Source organism: Stegostoma tigrinum, chromosome 7 (genome assembly GCF_030684315.1).
Source record: "Stegostoma tigrinum isolate sSteTig4 chromosome 7, sSteTig4.hap1, whole genome shotgun sequence".
NCBI classification, from domain to species: domain Eukaryota; kingdom Metazoa; phylum Chordata; class Chondrichthyes; order Orectolobiformes; family Stegostomatidae; genus Stegostoma; species Stegostoma tigrinum.
In genome coordinates, this window is record NC_081360.1 from 100,852,226 (window position 1) to 100,868,506 (window position 16,281).

The following is a 16,281-nucleotide window of genomic DNA, read 5'->3' on the forward strand; positions in this document are numbered from 1 at the left end:
TTCTCTCCATCTTCGGTCCGCCTCCCCCTCTCTCCCTATTTATTCCAGAACCCTCACCCCATCCCCCTCTCTGATGAAGGGTCTAGGCCCGAAACATCAGCTTTTGTGCTCCTGAGATGCTGCTGGACCTGCTGTGTTCATCCAGCCTCACATTTCACCCTCTGTGTAAATGTGACTTTGAAATATATCGCCATTCCTTCGTGTCGCTGGGTAAAAATCCTGGAATCCCACCCAAACAGCATTATGGATGTCCCTACACTAAATGGACAGCAGCACCTCGAAGGCAGCCCACCAACATCTTGGTTCACAAGTCAAGTAATTTGATCTGCTTTGCTAAAGTATTTCCATGGCGAAACCCACAGGGAACTAGAGGCAGCATACATTCACCAGCAGGAGCCAGGTTTTGTTTACAAATAGAAGGCGGGGGGGGGCCGCGGAAATGGTTTAGTAGTGCAACTGCTCGAGCATTAATCCAGAAACCCAGGTACTGTCTAGTGACTTGAGTTCAAACCCCACCATGGCAGGTGGTGGAAATTGAATCCAATGTCAAAACAAAACACAACTGAATTAAAAGTCCAATGATGACCATGTAACCATCACTGACTGTCAGGAAAAACACTATGTCCTTCAGGGAAGGAAACTACTGTCCTTACTCAAGATAACAAAGTGTGGAGCTGGATGAACACAGCAGGCCCAGCAGCATCTCAGGAGCACAAAAGCTGACATTTCGGGCCTAGACCCTTCATCAGAGGGGCTGATGAAGGGTCTAGGCCCAAAACGTCAGCTTTTGTGCTCCTGAGATGCTGCTTGGCCTGCTGTGTTCATCCAGCTCCACACTTTGTTATCTTGGATTCTCCAGCATCTGCAGTTCCCGTTATTACTGTCCTTACTCAGCCTGGTCTGCAAGTGGCTCCAGGCCCACAGTCTTAACTGCCCTCTGAAGTGGCCAAGCGTGACACTCAGTTCAAAGGTCAGTCCAGGATGGACAACAAATGCTGGCCTTAGCAGTGACACCCACGTTCCATGATAAAATGAAGAAAGCTCAGATATCTGCCCTCAATCTATTTGCATATCAGCCACAGAAAGGCTGATCTGGATAGGCAAACAAGCTTGTTAATGCACCATTGTGTTTGCATGAAGAGACAAAGCAGTTTCTGTGAGGGTTACCTCCCAACCTGCCCTGGATGTGGCATTCACCTTGATATCCTCTCGCACATTATTACTGCATTTTGTAATTTGATTTCGATTGCTGTAAACCATTCCCCCATCCTGTGACGTGAACAGCTGCATAAATAGGGTCCTAGGGACAGATGTTTTCCATTATTTCAGCTACTCCCCCACCCACCAACAGCCTTGCTCCCTCTTGTTTCCAGTGTGAGGTGCTCAGTCCCGTGTACAGTTTCTCTCGCTGACACCAGTCAGCTCCGAAACAGAGAGAGAAAAAAAAGGACCTTTGAAATGGTGAGTGGGTTGAATGAGTTCAGTTTTGCCTTGACTTTTAAATTGTTGAAACTACAGAAATCCTTTTTTTTGCCCTAGTTGTGGATTGAAGTTTCTGTTTTGTGAAGGCTCAGCGCAGCTCATATAATATGTTCCGGTTATAGGAAAGGGATCTTGTGTGACTGAAGGGGAGGGGTGACAGGAATTATCTAAAGGGGGGCAATATTGAAAGGACAAAGTAAATCAGTTTTAATGAGATTGATCCAAATGGGTAAATTATCCCAAATAAATCTGCCTGAATTGCTTCCAAGAGTGGAAGTTAGAACTATATCAAGGAAAATGAGAGGGTCTCTGTGTCTAGACGAGGGCTGAATGTGTCCTGTCATTCACCAGGACAGGGCACCCTCAGTGACTGATGTCATTGTCCAGTTTAGTCAGTATTCCAGGAATTAAACCCTGTCCCTTTTCCCAACCCAAATCCACTTTTTAAAAGACAGCAAGCTTTTAACATGAGCCTGATTCAATTTGTGTGTGTGCGTGTGTGTGTGTGTGCGCGCGCGCGCGCGTGTGTGTGCGTATGTTTGTGTGTGTGTGCGTGTCTGTGTGTGTGTGTGCGTGCGTGCACGTATGTGTGTGCGCATGTGTGTGTGCGTGTAAAACTGTGTGCGTGTGTGTGTAAAACTGTGTGCGTGCGTGTGTAAAACTGTGTGCGTGTGTGTGTGCATGTGTAAAATTGTGTGCGCAGAATTGTGTGTGTATGTAAAACTGTGTGTGTGTGTGTAAAACTGTGTGTGTGTAAAATTGTGTGCGTGCATGTGTGTGTAAAACTATATGCGTGCATGTAAAACTGTGTGTTTGTGTGTGTGTGTGTGTGTGTGTGTAAAATTGTGTGCCTGTATGTGTGTGTGTAAAACTGTGTGTATGTGTGTGTGTGTGTGTGTGTAAAACTGTGTGCGTGTGTGTGTGTAAAAATGTGTGTGTGTGTAAAATTGTGTGCATGTTTGTGTGTGTGTGCATGTGTAAAACTGTGTGTGTGTAAAATTGTGTGCGTGCATGCGTGTGTGTGTAAAACTGTATGCGTGCGTGTAAAACTCTGTGTGTGTGTGTGTGTGTGTGTGTGTAAAACTTTGTGTGTGTGTGTGTGTGTAAAACTGTGTGCGTGTATGTGTGTGTAAAACTGTGTGCGTGTTTGTGTGTGTAAAACTGTGTGCGTGTGTGTGTAAAACTGTGTGCGTGTTTGTGTGTGTGTATGTGTAAAACTGTGTGCGCAGAACTGTGTGTGTGTGTAAAACTGTGTGTGTGTGTAAAATTGTGTGCGTGCGTGCGTGTGTGTGTAAAACTGTATGCGTGCGTATAAAACTCTGTGTGTGTGTGTGTGTGTGTGTGTGTAAAACTGTGTGCCTGTATGTGTGTGTGTAAAACTGTGTGTGTGTGTAGAACTTTGTGTGTGTGTGTGTGTGTGTGTGTAAAACTGTGTGCGTGTTTGTGTGTGTAAAACTGTGTGTGTGTGTAAAACTGTGTGTGTGTGTAAAATTGTGTGCGTGCATGCGTGTGTAAAACTGTATGCGTGCGTGTAAAACTGTGTGTGTGTGTGTGTGTGTGTGTGTGTGTGTGTGTAAAACTGTGTGCCTGTATGTGTGTGTGTAAAACTGTGTGTATGTGTGTGTGTAAAACTTCGTGTGTGTGTGTGTGTGTGTGTGTGTGTCTGTGTGTGTGTGTGTGTGTTTGTGTACAAAATATTCTTCTCTCTCATTCTCCCAATTTCAGCGAAGAGGCCATTTCAGGACAAGAGGAATTTGGTTTAAGAGGAGGGAAAGCAAGAGGAAGTGAGTTGAAAGTTACTCTTAGACTCTGTGTTACGTTTTATAAACCTGTAAGTAGAACATTTTTTTTGACTGCATTAATGCTGCTTTGTTGTGATGTTGCAAATGACTTCTATTCATCAAATCTAACAGGTTTTGCTTAGCTATTTCATTGAACTTAAATCCACATTCCAATCGTCTGATGGCAGATTGCCATGAAATGAAAAGCTTTGTGATTTTTTTTTGTTTTTGCAAAATGCATTTTTCAGCCCTTTTTCTTGGCACTGTGCCAACTCCTCTCCAGTTTCCTGCCAGCGTTGGAATTGATCAGCTTCTGTTTCCACTCAGCTCTCCCATCAGCTCTGAGCTGTGGAGAGTGGTCCCTGCTGGAAAGGTTCAGGAGCCATTCTCTGTTGCTGGAGGCTCAGAACTAACCTCTTGCCATTGTGGAAAGTCACAAACAATGCTGCAAATAAATAAGGAGTGTTCCTTCTGCAGACTAACTTTCTTTTAAAAACTATTGACAGGTGCCACTAGGCCAGCATTTATTGCCCATACCCAATTGAGAAAGTAGGGGTGATCTGCTTTCTTGAACCGCGACAGTCCATGTGCTGGGAAGTCGGGGGTGAGCTCCTTACTGCAGGATTCCTAGCCCAGAATGCCCCTATGGAGGGAATTCCAGGATTTCAGCCAATCAACACTGAAACGTCAGTGATATATTTCCAAGTCAGGATGGTGAGTGGCTCAGAGGGGAACTTGCAGGGGGTGGTGTTTTCATGTATCCGCTGCCCTTGTCCTTCTAGATGGAAGTGGTCAGCTTGGAAGCTGCTTTCCAGGAGCCTTGGTGAGTTTCAGCAGTGCATCTTGTAGATAGTACACACTGCTGCTACTGAGCATCAAAGTTGGATAGTGAGCGCAACAACAGGAACACTGAAGAAGCTCAAGAAGTTGGAGAGTGTATGGAAAAGGAAAATGGAGAGGGTACCAGGATGTTGCCTGGCATGGGGGATTTTCGCTATGAAGAAAGGTTGGATAGACTCAGTTGGCTTTCACTGGAGTACAGAGGTTGAGGGGCAACCTAATAGATGTTTATAGGATTGTGAATAGCATGGATAGATTGGAAAGTATGATGCTTTCTCCCAGGGTGGACAGGTCAATTACAAGAGGACACAGGTTTAAGCTGCTAGGGATGGCGGAAGTTTAAAAGAGATGTGCGAAGAAAGATTTTCACACAAAGGGCGGTGAGTGCCTGGAATATGCTTCCAGAGGAGGTGGTGGAAGCTGATACAATAGCAACTTTCAAGAAGCACCTGGACGAATACATGAAAAGGAAGGGAATAGAGGGACACGGATCCTGTAAGTGAACAGTTTTAGTATGGAAGGGAAAAATGGGTGGACACAGTGTCGGAGGGCCTAAGGGCCTGTTCCTGTGCTGTACTGTTCTTTGTTCTTTTATAGGCTAATATGCATCATCACCATCTTGTATGCAAAGTATCTTTTAATTCAAAATATATTGCTCAACAATCTGTTGTTGATTATACAGTCCCCGTAGACACTAGTTACTAATTACAAAGAAATCCAAATTTCCACTTGATAGCTGAAAGCAAGAGTTTACATTTTAAGACTTTTACTGTAACAAACAGATTAAAACATTTTTGATGAAACAATATTATTGTGGGCAATTTATACTTTAAACTACAGAACAGAGCTTTGCCTTTTACGTTTAACGCAAGAATAATTTCTAAAATGCTTAAGTAGTAATTCAGTCTTCCCAGAGTTAATCCAAAGTGACTCTCAGCCCCTAGAGGATTCACTTCTGTCCCTTTTATCTCCCACATGGGTTAAAATTTACCTAAGAACAGTTCATGTTGAGATTTTCATGGGGGTGGCACGGTGGCTCAGTGATTAGCACTGCAGCCTCACAGCACCAGGGACCTGGGTTCGATTCCAGCCTCAGGTGACTGTTTGGAGTCTATGTGGACTTTGCTCATTCTCCCCGTGTCTGCGTGGGTGTCCTCCCATGGTCCAAAGATGTGCATGCTAGGTGGATTGGCCACACTAAACTGACTGTAATGTTCAGGAATGTGTAGGGTAGGTGGGTTATAGTGGGGTGGGTCTGGGTGGGATGCTTTGAGGTTCAGTGTGGACTGTTTGGGCTGAAAGGCCTGTTTCCACACTGTAGGGATTGTGTGAAAATAGAAAGTCATTCCCTGTAGTCTCTCCATATAGCACAGGTTAGGCAAATCCTCCCATCTCATTTCAAATTCAAAATGCCAGGCTCCACCCTCATCTCTACACAATGAATGTTAGACATAGTGCTCCCTTTTTCCCAAGTTCTAGCAGACTATATGTCTCTGAGTTTCAGGATATCCTAGAAATATTTTTCCTCTTAAGACTACCTCCTGGGCAATACGGATCTTACATGCAGGTAGAAATGCTGAATAGCTATTATAGCGAATTGCATAGAGTAGAAATTCCCTGATTGATTGGGGCTAATAATCTGACCAATCAGGGAGCCCAGGCTGACGGATGTATACAAGAGTATCTGGGATACGGTTCACTCTGAGACCTGGCTCTGTGGGAGGTGGATCAGCAACAAGGACTTTCCACATAAACAAGGGGTGATTTGGTGATAGGATGCCAGCCTCTGCGGCTTTATTTCAGCTATCTTTAAGACTCAACTCTCATCATCTTGGAAGTAAATAGACTATTTAGAGCATAACTGATCACAACATTCACCACATCTTCCTGGGGCTTTAGAGATTACCAGTCTAACCACTATAAATACAGATTCTGCTACCATTATCTCCAAGTGTGATCACTTCTATCTATTCATGACTGAGTTTTGTGGGGTCAAACAAGTCAATGTCATTCTATTCAAGCTCTTCTCCATCCTCCTCACTGCAATGCTTCAGCTCGGCTGGTTACACACATTGCTATATCAATCAATGACTTTCTCCAACAAAAGAGAATGGAATAAGATAACAAATCCGATTTCTGAAGAAGGGTCCAGACCCTAAACCTCAGCTTTCCTGCTCCTCTGATGCTGCCTGGCCTGATGTGTTCATCCAACTCTACACCGTGTTATCTCAGTCTCCAGCATCAGCAGATCCTACTATCTCTCAGAGAATGTAACAATCGCCTTTGACATTCAATGGCATTACCATCACTGAATTTCCATCTGCCATCGTCCTGGAGGTTACCATGCACCAGAAACTGAACCAGACTAGCCATGTAAACCTGCAGCTACAACAGCAGGTCAGAGGCTAGGAATCTTGCAGTAAGGAGCTCACCTTCTGACTTCCCAGAATCAGTGTACAAGGCGGAGAGCATCACAATAGTGTCACTGGTTTGGTGATTCAGAAACCCAAGCTAACTTTCTGGGGAATAAAAACAGTTCTGAAGAAGAGTCAAACTGGATTCTGTTTCTCTCTCCACAGATGTTGCTAGATCTACTGAGCCTCTCCAGTGTACTGTGTTACTTTTAGACACTGGATGTATGGCTTTGGATCTGACCACAGTGAAATCTGAGTTTAATATAAACCTGGAATAACAGTTGGCTGAAAGATGACGGTAAAACTATTGTCCATTTAAAAAAAAACACATCTACTTCTTTAGGGAAAGAAATCTGCCATCTTTACCCCACAGCAATGTGGTTGATTCTCAACTGCCCTGTGACTAATTGTGATGGACAATGCATGATTGCCCAGAGTCCATGACTGATTTAATTAAAAAAAGGAGTGTGATAGAATACTCCCCGTTTGCCTGATAAGCACAGCTCCAACACTCAAGAAACATATCTTTAAAATTCATTCATGGAGCCAGGCAGCATTTATTGCCCATCCCTAATTGCCCAGAGGGCAATTAAGAGTCAGACACATTGCTGTTGGTCTGGAGTCACATGGAGGCCAGACCAGATAAGGATGGCAGTTTCCTCCCTTAAAGGGCATTAATGAACCAGATGGTTTTTCCAACAATCGACAATGGATTCATGGTCATCATTAGATTTTTAATCCCAGATATTTATTGAATTCAAATTCTACCATCTGCCATCGTGGGATTCGAACCTGTGTCCCCAGAACATCATCTGGGTCTCCGGATTATCAGTCCAGCAATAACACCATTAGGCCATCATCTCCCCCTTGTTGACATCATCCATGAAAAGCAGCCCACTTGACTGGCACCACATCCACAAACATCCCCTCCCCTAACGCCACCGACGCTCAGTAGCAGCAGTGTGTACTACCTACAAGATGCACTGCAGAAATTCACCAAAGACCCTCAGGCAGCACCTTCCAAACCCACGACCACTTCTATCTAGAAGGACAAGGGCAAGTTCAATTCTGGTCTCCACACTGTAAGAAGGATGTTAGGAAACCTGAAACGGTTCAGAAATGATTTACAAGGATGTTGCCTGAATTGGAAGGTTTGAGCTACAGGAAGAGGCTGAATAGGGTGCAGCTATTTTCCCCTGTAGTATCAGAAGCTGAGGGGTGACCTTATAGAAGTTTATAAAATCATGAGGGGCATGGATAGGGTGAATAGTCAAAGTCTTTTCCCCAGGGTAGTGTATTCCAAAACTAGAGGGTATAGGTTTAAGGAGAGAGGGGAAAGGTTTAAAAGGGACCTAAAGGACAACTTTTTCACACAGAGGGTGGTGTGTGTATGGAATGAGCTGCCAGAGGCTGGTACAATTACAACATTTAAAAAACATCTGAATGGGGATATGAATAGGAAGGGTTTGGAGGGATATGGGCCAAATGCTGGCAAATGGGACTAGATTCATTTAGGATACCCAGTCAGCGTGGATGACTTGGACCCAATGATCTGTTACTGTGCGATCCATCTCTATGACTCTGTGGCTTTATAGCTGCAGATCCACAGGAACACCTCTCCCTGAAAGTTCCTCTCCAAGCCTCTCACCATCCTGACTTGGATATATATGGCAGTTCCTTCAGAATTGTTGAGTCAAAATCCTGGAATTTCCTCCCTTAGAGCATTGTGGGCCAATCCCAAGTTTCACTAATTGTTCGTCATGTTTCTTGCAGCGTGAATGTATCTCTATCCACATTGGCCAGGCTGGTGTCCAGATGGGCAATGCCTGCTGGGAGCTGTACTGTTTGGAGCACGGGATCCAGCCCAATGGTCACCGAGCTGATCCAAAAAATGCAAATGAAGCCGATGACTCCTTTGAAACCTTCTTCTGTGAGACACTAACCGGGAAACATGTGCCCAGGGCAATCTTCCTGGACCTGGAGCCAACTGTGATCGGTAATGAGGAGCATTGGCCTTTCCAACACTTGACTGGAGTTTTCACATGAGTACTTTTCTGTAACCTGCTGCTTACTAGAGAATTGGGAGCAGATTGAGTGAGGAACTTTCAATGGTGAACTGGATAAAGAAAGGGATAAAGGTTTGCAGGGTTATGAGGAAAACTGAGGGAAGAATTGGGATTTTCTTTCAAACAGCCAGCAAAGAAATAATATCGCTGCCATCTAACACTTGCTGCAAGACTCCCGAATCTTGACTGGAAGCATTCCTTCTCCGAAATTCTGCTCATCTTTGAATCTCTAAGTGTTGGAAGAGCACTTGTCAGGAGCAGTAAATGGAATGGTGATGCCCTTCTCCAAAGCAGAAAGGAAGATTGGCATGAGCAGCCTTCAAAGGCTTGATCCATGCCCACAATTAGTACCAATCAGCATTTATTACTCCCTTTCCACTGAGGTTAAACATCAAATGTTGAAAGTGGCTCAGGACAAGAGGAATGTGGTTGGAAACAGAAATTATTTTGATCCATTTTAAATTCTTCCTCCAATCAGATGCAATTATACTGGATTGGCATGAGGTGAAATGCAGCAAAGTTGCTGTGATTCAATGTGGAATGCTATGGCGCGGGATAGGCTGAATTGCCTGTGCAGACTCTTTGAAAGATGTGTCCAATTAGTCCTACTCCCTGCACATTGCCCTTTGAGAAGGATATCATTAAGCTGGAAAGGGTTCAGAAGAGGTTCACCAGGACGTTGCTGGGTGTGGAAGGTGTGAGTTATAAAGAAAGACTGGATAGGCTGAAGCTATTTTCACTAGAGAGTAGGAGATTGAGAGGCAACCTGATAGAAGTTTATAAAATAATAAGGGGTATAGATAGGGTTAATAATAGTTGTTTTTTTCCCTAGGATGAGGGATTTCAAGACCGGGGAAGGGCACATTTTTAAGGTGAGAGGAGAGAGATTTAAAAAAGACAAGCGGGACAATTTTTTTACACAGAGGGTGGTTCGCGTGCGGCATAAGCTTCTGGAGGAAGTAATGGATGTGAGTACAATTATAACGTTTAAAAGACACTTGAATAATTACATGAATAGGAAAGGTTTTGAGGGATATGGGCTAGGAGCAGGCTGGTGGGGCTAGTCTTGTTTAAGATTATGTTCGGCATGGACGGTTGGACTGAAGGGTCAATTTCTGTGCTGTATTACTCTGTGACTGTACATCCTGATGATAAATTATCTTTTTGAAATTAAAAATTGAATTGAGTTTGCTTCTTTCAAGCAGTAGTTTCCCGATCACAACAAATTATTCCTCCAATCTCACCATTATTTTGGTTGAATACATTGTCAGGTTTACTGGCTAAATTCTCAGTGGAAATAGTTTCACCCTCTTTACTTCATTAAAACTCTTCAATGATTTTGAATGTCTCTGTTAAATCTCTCCTTAACCCTCTGTGCCCTGAGGGGAACAGTCTCGGCTTCGTCACTCTCAGCACCTGAGAGCACAGATGTGTGGTCATTGTAATTTGTTGCACTGTTCCCATTCTAGATGAGGTCCGCACTGGTCCCTATCGTCAACTGTTCCACCCTGAGCAGCTCATCACTGGGAAGGAAGACGCTGCCAATAACTATGCCCGTGGGCACTACACCATCGGCAAGGAGCTCATTGACCCTGTCTTGGCTAGAGTTCACAAGTTGGTATGGATGTTGATATTTAAAACTCAGCTTGTATCATCATTTTAAGATTTCACAGAAATGCTGTTTTGACCCAACGCTTAAAAAAAGAGTGAAAAAAGACCACAGAACTGTGGATGATGGAAATCAGAAGCATCTGAACATTCTGAAGAGGGGTCACCGGACCCGAAACGTTAACTCTGATTCCTCTCCACAGATGCTACCAAATCTGATTTTATCCAGCAATTTCTGATTTTGTTTTAAAAAGTTTCTAACCCTTTAAAAACAAACAGTCCTCTTCATAGAACTGAAAACCAAAAACCCATTTATCTCTTCTTTAATATCCAATATCTCATTAGTAATATACACTACAGTCTAGACCATCAACAATACAGGCATTCCTGTTGTGTAAGTCACTGCTTTGGCGTCTAAACCTTAGAAGCCAGATAATGTAACATTTCTCCTGTTTGGGAAATGACATTTCTCTATCTTTCTCATTTCCTCACTCAGGCTGACCAATGCACAGGTCTCCAGGGTTTCCTGGTCTTCCACAGCTTCGGTGGAGGCACAGGCTCGGGATTCACCTCTCTGCTGATGGAACGTCTCTCAGTCGACTACGGCAAGAAGTCCAAGCTGGAGTTCTCCATCTATCCTGCTCCCAGGATCTCCACAGCTGTGGTGGAACCTTACAACTCCATCCTGACCACTCACACCACACTGGAACACACTGATTGTTCCTTCATGGTAGACAATGAAGCCATCTATGACATCTGCCATAAAAACTTAGATATCGAGCGTCCAGGTTATATCAACCTGAACCGTCTGATCGGGCAAATAGTGTCATCGATTACTGCATCTCTCCGCTTTGATGGTGCTTTGAATGTTGACCTGACAGAGTTTCAGACCAATTTAGTTCCCTATCCACGTATCCATTTCCCTTTGGCTACCTATGCCCCCGTCATCTCATCTGAGAGAGCTTACCATGAGCAGCTGTCTGTGGCTGAGATCACCAATGCCTGCTTTGAACCGGCAAACCAAATGGTCAAGTGTGACCCACGCCACGGCAAGTACATGGCTTGTTGCCTGCTCTACCGTGGTGATGTGGTGCCAAAAGATGTCAATGCTGCCATTGCCACCATTAAGACCAGGCGTTCCATCCAGTTTGTGGACTGGTGCCCAACTGGTTTCAAGGTTGGCATCAACTACCAGCCGCCTACGGTGGTGCCTGGTGGGGACCTGGCCAAGATGCAGCGAGCTGTGTGTATGCTAAGCAACACCACGGCCATTGCTGAAGCCTGGGCTCGTCTCAATCACAAGTTTGATCTGATGTACGCCAAGCGCGCCTTTGTGCATTGGTATGTGGGTGAGGGGATGGAGGAAGGGGAATTCTCAGAGGCTCGTGAAGACATGGCTGCCTTGGAGAAAGATTATGAAGAGGTTGGTGCTGAAAGTACAGCTGATGATGATGATGAAATTTAGGGATTCTGAACTCCTTTCTGATCAAGGGCAAAACATTTCATTTCTGGTTGACACAATTAAAATCCATTCCTTTTGAATGATAGCATTCTAAATTGCATTGTTGTTTGCTATATGAGAAATGGACATTTTAACATTCTGAGCTTTTAGATTTGAGTTAATTATTTGGATACGCTCCTCTGTTTTTACCGAATAAAAATAAAACTTGCAACATGATTTGGTGAAACTCTTGACTCCTCTAATGCTGAAGTAGGATGTTACAGCGGACTTGGAGTTTTGTAAGGTGTTCTGACTGTCGTTTTGTAGCTAGGGCTCATAGTAATGAAGTAAGCAGAAGGATTGTCTCCAATGCAAAAATTGACACCCGATAGTTATAAACCCATAGCAGGGTTTTCTGACAAGCAACAGTTATCGCAAAGCATATGCCGAGCAGGAAATGCCTTATTAAAAAAAAAATTCCTTTGCCCTTGCCTTGACCACATTTAGAGAAGACACCAGCTATCCACAATCCTTCAAACTCAAGCCTCCAAAATCTATTAAATGTGAAGCCTTCTTAACAGTAACCTCATCAATAGATAAGTGTTAAAGTTAAACATGACTTTCCTTTAAGAAACCCTTAGGTCTAGTCTGCCTCCAGCAGATCTTTTAATTTTTTTTTAAGCAATGGCCCTTTAATTAGTTTCAAGTGGGATTTGGGATCGCTGTCTCAGTCTCATTTGTGAGTCTTTGACCCTTGATTTTTCAAAAAGGTAGAAGAAAAAGAATGAGTCTTGCTTTAGAATCTTGTGATTGAGGAAGGGTGAAAGATTACGAGGTCAGCTAGCAACGTGGAGTAATCAGATCAGCCATGGTGAAGCATATGACTAAGATATAGAAGCAGAATTAGACTGTTTTGTCTGTCCCACCATTCGATCATGGCTGGTATTTTCTTCGGCTCCATTCTCTCGCCTTCTTCCCATTAAGCAGACCCAATTCCTAGGTTTTGATGTTCCCATGTCTATCCACAGGAAGAAATTCTGACTCAAGCTGTCTGCCTATCAGAGATATCCGTCGGCCTCTGATGGCAGGCTGCACTATATCAGGGGCCACTGCTGGTGTAACAGAGAGTCCCAGCAAGAGGGGAAACAGTAGCTACCCTGGAACCCAAGTGGGATTTTTGGAGGTGGCAGACCCTATGAGGGGATTGTAGGGTTAGGGAGGGGGGTTTGCGGTTACACTTCTGACAGCACGGGGAGGAGAAGTTTGGATACTGGGAGGTAAAAGGTAAAACTGTGGGTCAGGGCAGCCTCCAATTAAGTGCCAGACCCCCTCATCTACTAGCAACCTGCAAAGTTAAACCTGCAGGGTGACACTGACATATTGGGCACAGGCCTTTCCCACTGCCCAAGGTCTTTGAGCACAGGGTCATAATGGGGTGCTGAACACAAGTTGCACTGTTGCTTTAACATCTCATTTGATAGACACCACCTCTCAGTAGCCCACCTGCAGCAAGCTGCAGAGACATTGTACCTGAATTCTTAGTCAATAAGACAAGTGATCAGATAGTGTAGCTGGGGTGATCAACATTGGCTATCTAGTCACCTATCATGTGTACGCTAACCAAGCATATGGATGTACATGGAATAGTGTAGGTTAGATGGGCTTCAGATTGGTATGACAGGTCAGCACAACATGGGCAAACAGGGGCATTTTTTTCCCTGAATGGAGGGTCTAGGCCCAAAACATCAGGTTTTGTGCTCTTAAGATGCTGCTTGGCCTGCTGTGTTCATCCAGCTCCATGCTTTGTTAGCTCAGATTCTCCAGCATCTGCAGTTCCCATTATCTCTATCTCAGGTGCATAGTCTCCTGTTTTTATTGGCAGTTTGTCACCATCTCCTCATGCAGACTAGGAAATGACCCTGTATTGTATTGTTACTCTGAACTGTTTATGAGCCAATCTACTAACCTCTGGTTTTAAAAGTGCATTTTGTCATCACAGACCTCTAATCCCTCTACCACCTTTTAAAAATCTTGCCAAAAGAGACATGAAGTTCAAGCTTTATATCAGGGTGAACAAAATCAATTTGCACAGCTTGAGTTTAACTAGTTAGTTAATTAATGCAGACAGTATCAGAGATAATGGGAACTGCAGATGCTGGAGAATCTGAGATAATAAAGTGTAAACTGGATGACAACAGCAGGCCAAGTGGCACCTTAGGAGCACAAAAGCTGCTGCTTGGTCTGCTGTGTTCATCCAGCTCCACATTTTGTTACTGCAGACAGTTGCTGGTTTTCAGATTCCTGCCACATCTCTTTGCTAATTTGTCAGCCTGATACTGGGAGGGGAGGGTGAAAAAGGGAAGAGATCTGGCAGGTGGGTGGGGGAAGAGGAGCTAGAAATCCCAGGTTGGGGGGGGGGGGGGGGGGGGGGGGCGGTGGTGTTGGGCAAGGAAAGCACAGGTATGTAGAATTCAGGTTAAAAACAAAATCAGAATCAGTAAGTGTTACTGAATGGTGGAGCAAATTCAAAAAAGACCAAGTAGCTTCTTGTTCACACTAACTTTTGTTGTACTGTTTCATAGCTGGGTTTTATTGGGGAACTTGAGTTTGTACAGACATACCAGATGATTTTTTATTTAAAAAGAGAAACAATAAAATCACCATAGAGCCAGTGGACCATAAGAGTGCTCTGGTCATTGAGATGACTGGTGGTGAGTTTAACTCTAGGGTCACTACATCTGGAGGTGAGGGGCAACATTGAGGGGGCAGGATCTTCACATAGCCTCATGTGTTAAGTTAAAACTAAACCAGTAGCTAAAACTGAACACCCAGAGAAAGGAGAAACCAAAAAGAACTGCAGATGCTGCAAATCAGGAACTAAAAAAGTTTTTGGAAAAGTTCAACAGGTCTGCCAGCATCTGTAAAGAAAATATAAAAATTAAAAAGTTAAAAGTTAACCTTTCAGGTCCAGTGACCCTTCCTCTTAGTTGGTTTTCCAGCCACTGTTTTTGACCTGCTTTGGAGTGCCTTTCCCTATGATCTGATAGAAGTGCAAGGGACATTAGAGGTTGCTTAGAAAAAAGGTTAAGTAAAACAAAGGCATGTCAGGGTTATAATCAACAACCAACAATTTATCTAAACTCTAACAGTGAAAAAATTTACTAAAATTAATAAACCAAATGAAGCCCTAAACTGACTAATCCCAAATAAAGCAAGATTTTAATGGCATGTTGTTCCAATAAGTACCACTTACATAAAAAGTGAAAAATAAATAGAGTTTAGTCTCTTGAAATTACAGCCAGGTTACATGTCTTCCTGACTGTTGTGCCTTCTGTCAAAGTGTTCTATTAGAAACACCCTGTCAGGAATATTAACTGGTTGTGCCATAGTTACCTTTGATTTAGATGGTTGATTCCGTAGAGCTTAGGGAAGACCAGAGCTAGCGATTCTCTTGATGAGTGGTTAACTCTCGCAATGGCAGTTCATGCTCTTGTCTTTGAGCAACTACCCCTTCTTTTATACTCATGACATATCAACATTCCTTACAATGATTGATCCTAGTTTGTCAGAGCCATAATTTAAATTTAATTGATTTTTGGTATTCAGGTGCCTGGTCAAATTGATTAGTTAACTTTAAAAAATCCTTTTTCCTTTCAAATAGAACTGCTGACTCTACAGCTTTTTGATACAAATGTTTCAGTTCAGGTACTCTGCACCTACAACTGGTACCCACAAAACATCTTTTTCGAATCTAAGCATGCAAAAGCACATCTTTTTTAAAAAGGGACACCCACTACACACGCAGCTTTCCTCCCCAACATTTTACAAAACACCAGTATTTTATAGACACCAAACTCTAATGTCCTGCCTTACAATCCAAAACACTCTGCCCAAATTTGCAACACTCAGTCAACATGGGAATTGAACCCAAACTGGCAGCACCTGGCACCATAAACCAGCCATCCAAGCTAAAAAAGGCCAATGGCAAAAAGAAACTTTGAAAAATCACATGGTTCCAGATATTTGCTAGAATTGCTTGCCTGACCTGCCTTCTGGGAAAGCAGCTGACTTCTATGATTGAGGCTCTGACAGATGTTTCTGCTTTGTACATTGAGTGGTAGGTAAGCAGCAGACTGAAGGAAAGCCACTTGAGCTCAGCTGTTTCTGGATATATACTTGTGATCACCCTCCTCCAAAGCTCCAGAAGAAGCTTTAGTAGAGTTTTCTACTTAGGCTGTGCATGTGAAGATTTTGAAGCCAGCTACCAATGTTTGGTGACATTCTCCTCTACAAATGTCAAACCATCACACCAACAGCTGAATATTCAATGCTTGATCATTTTTAACTTTGAGGAATGAACACTTATTAGCCCAAAGTATTTTCCTTAACTCAAATCAATTTTTTCTTCCTTTACTAGTGAGTGTGCTTATTTAGAAGGGCAAACATTTTCTGTTGCTACATGCTATATTCAATTCAACCAGCTATCCAAAAGAAGATTCAGAAATGGAGAGTTTACAACAAGTCAATAATCCTGTGTTTAAAGAAATCTGGTAAGTGTGAAAAAATGCACAGCTTAGAGTTTTTTTATACCAAAATGCCATGTGGTCATAGGAATGGGCAATAAATGCCTTGCCAAATTACCAGAGGGC

The 16,281-nt window shown here is 43.4% G+C and overlaps 1 protein-coding gene across 2 annotated transcripts; it reads left to right on the top strand.

The window, feature by feature from the left end:
- Window positions 1-1,340: 1,340 nt before the first annotated feature.
- LOC125454080 (tubulin alpha-4A chain-like) lies at window positions 1,341-11,869 on the top strand. Of its 2 annotated transcripts, none has more exons than XM_048534373.2 (4): window positions 1,341-1,461; window positions 8,291-8,513; window positions 10,053-10,201; window positions 10,688-11,869. In XM_048534373.2, the coding sequence occupies exons 1-4, from the start codon at window positions 1,459-1,461 to the stop codon at window positions 11,654-11,656; spliced, it is 1,344 nt and encodes a 447-aa protein (XP_048390330.2). In that variant the 5' UTR covers window positions 1,341-1,458; the 3' UTR covers window positions 11,657-11,869. The 2 variants fall into 2 exon arrangements, with proteins under 2 accessions (XP_048390330.2, XP_048390331.2); XM_048534374.2 differs by lacking the exon at window positions 1,341-1,461 and adding an exon at window positions 3,263-3,313.
- Window positions 11,870-16,281: the final 4,412 nt, after the last annotated feature.

Coding starts and splice junctions, on each gene's coding strand:
- LOC125454080 (XM_048534373.2), top strand. Junction 8,514..10,052: donor CCTGGAGCCAACTGTGATCG/GTAATGAGGAGC, acceptor TTCCCATTCTAG/ATGAGGTCCGCACTGGTCCC. Junction 10,202..10,687: donor TGGCTAGAGTTCACAAGTTG/GTATGGATGTTG, acceptor TTCCTCACTCAG/GCTGACCAATGCACAGGTCT.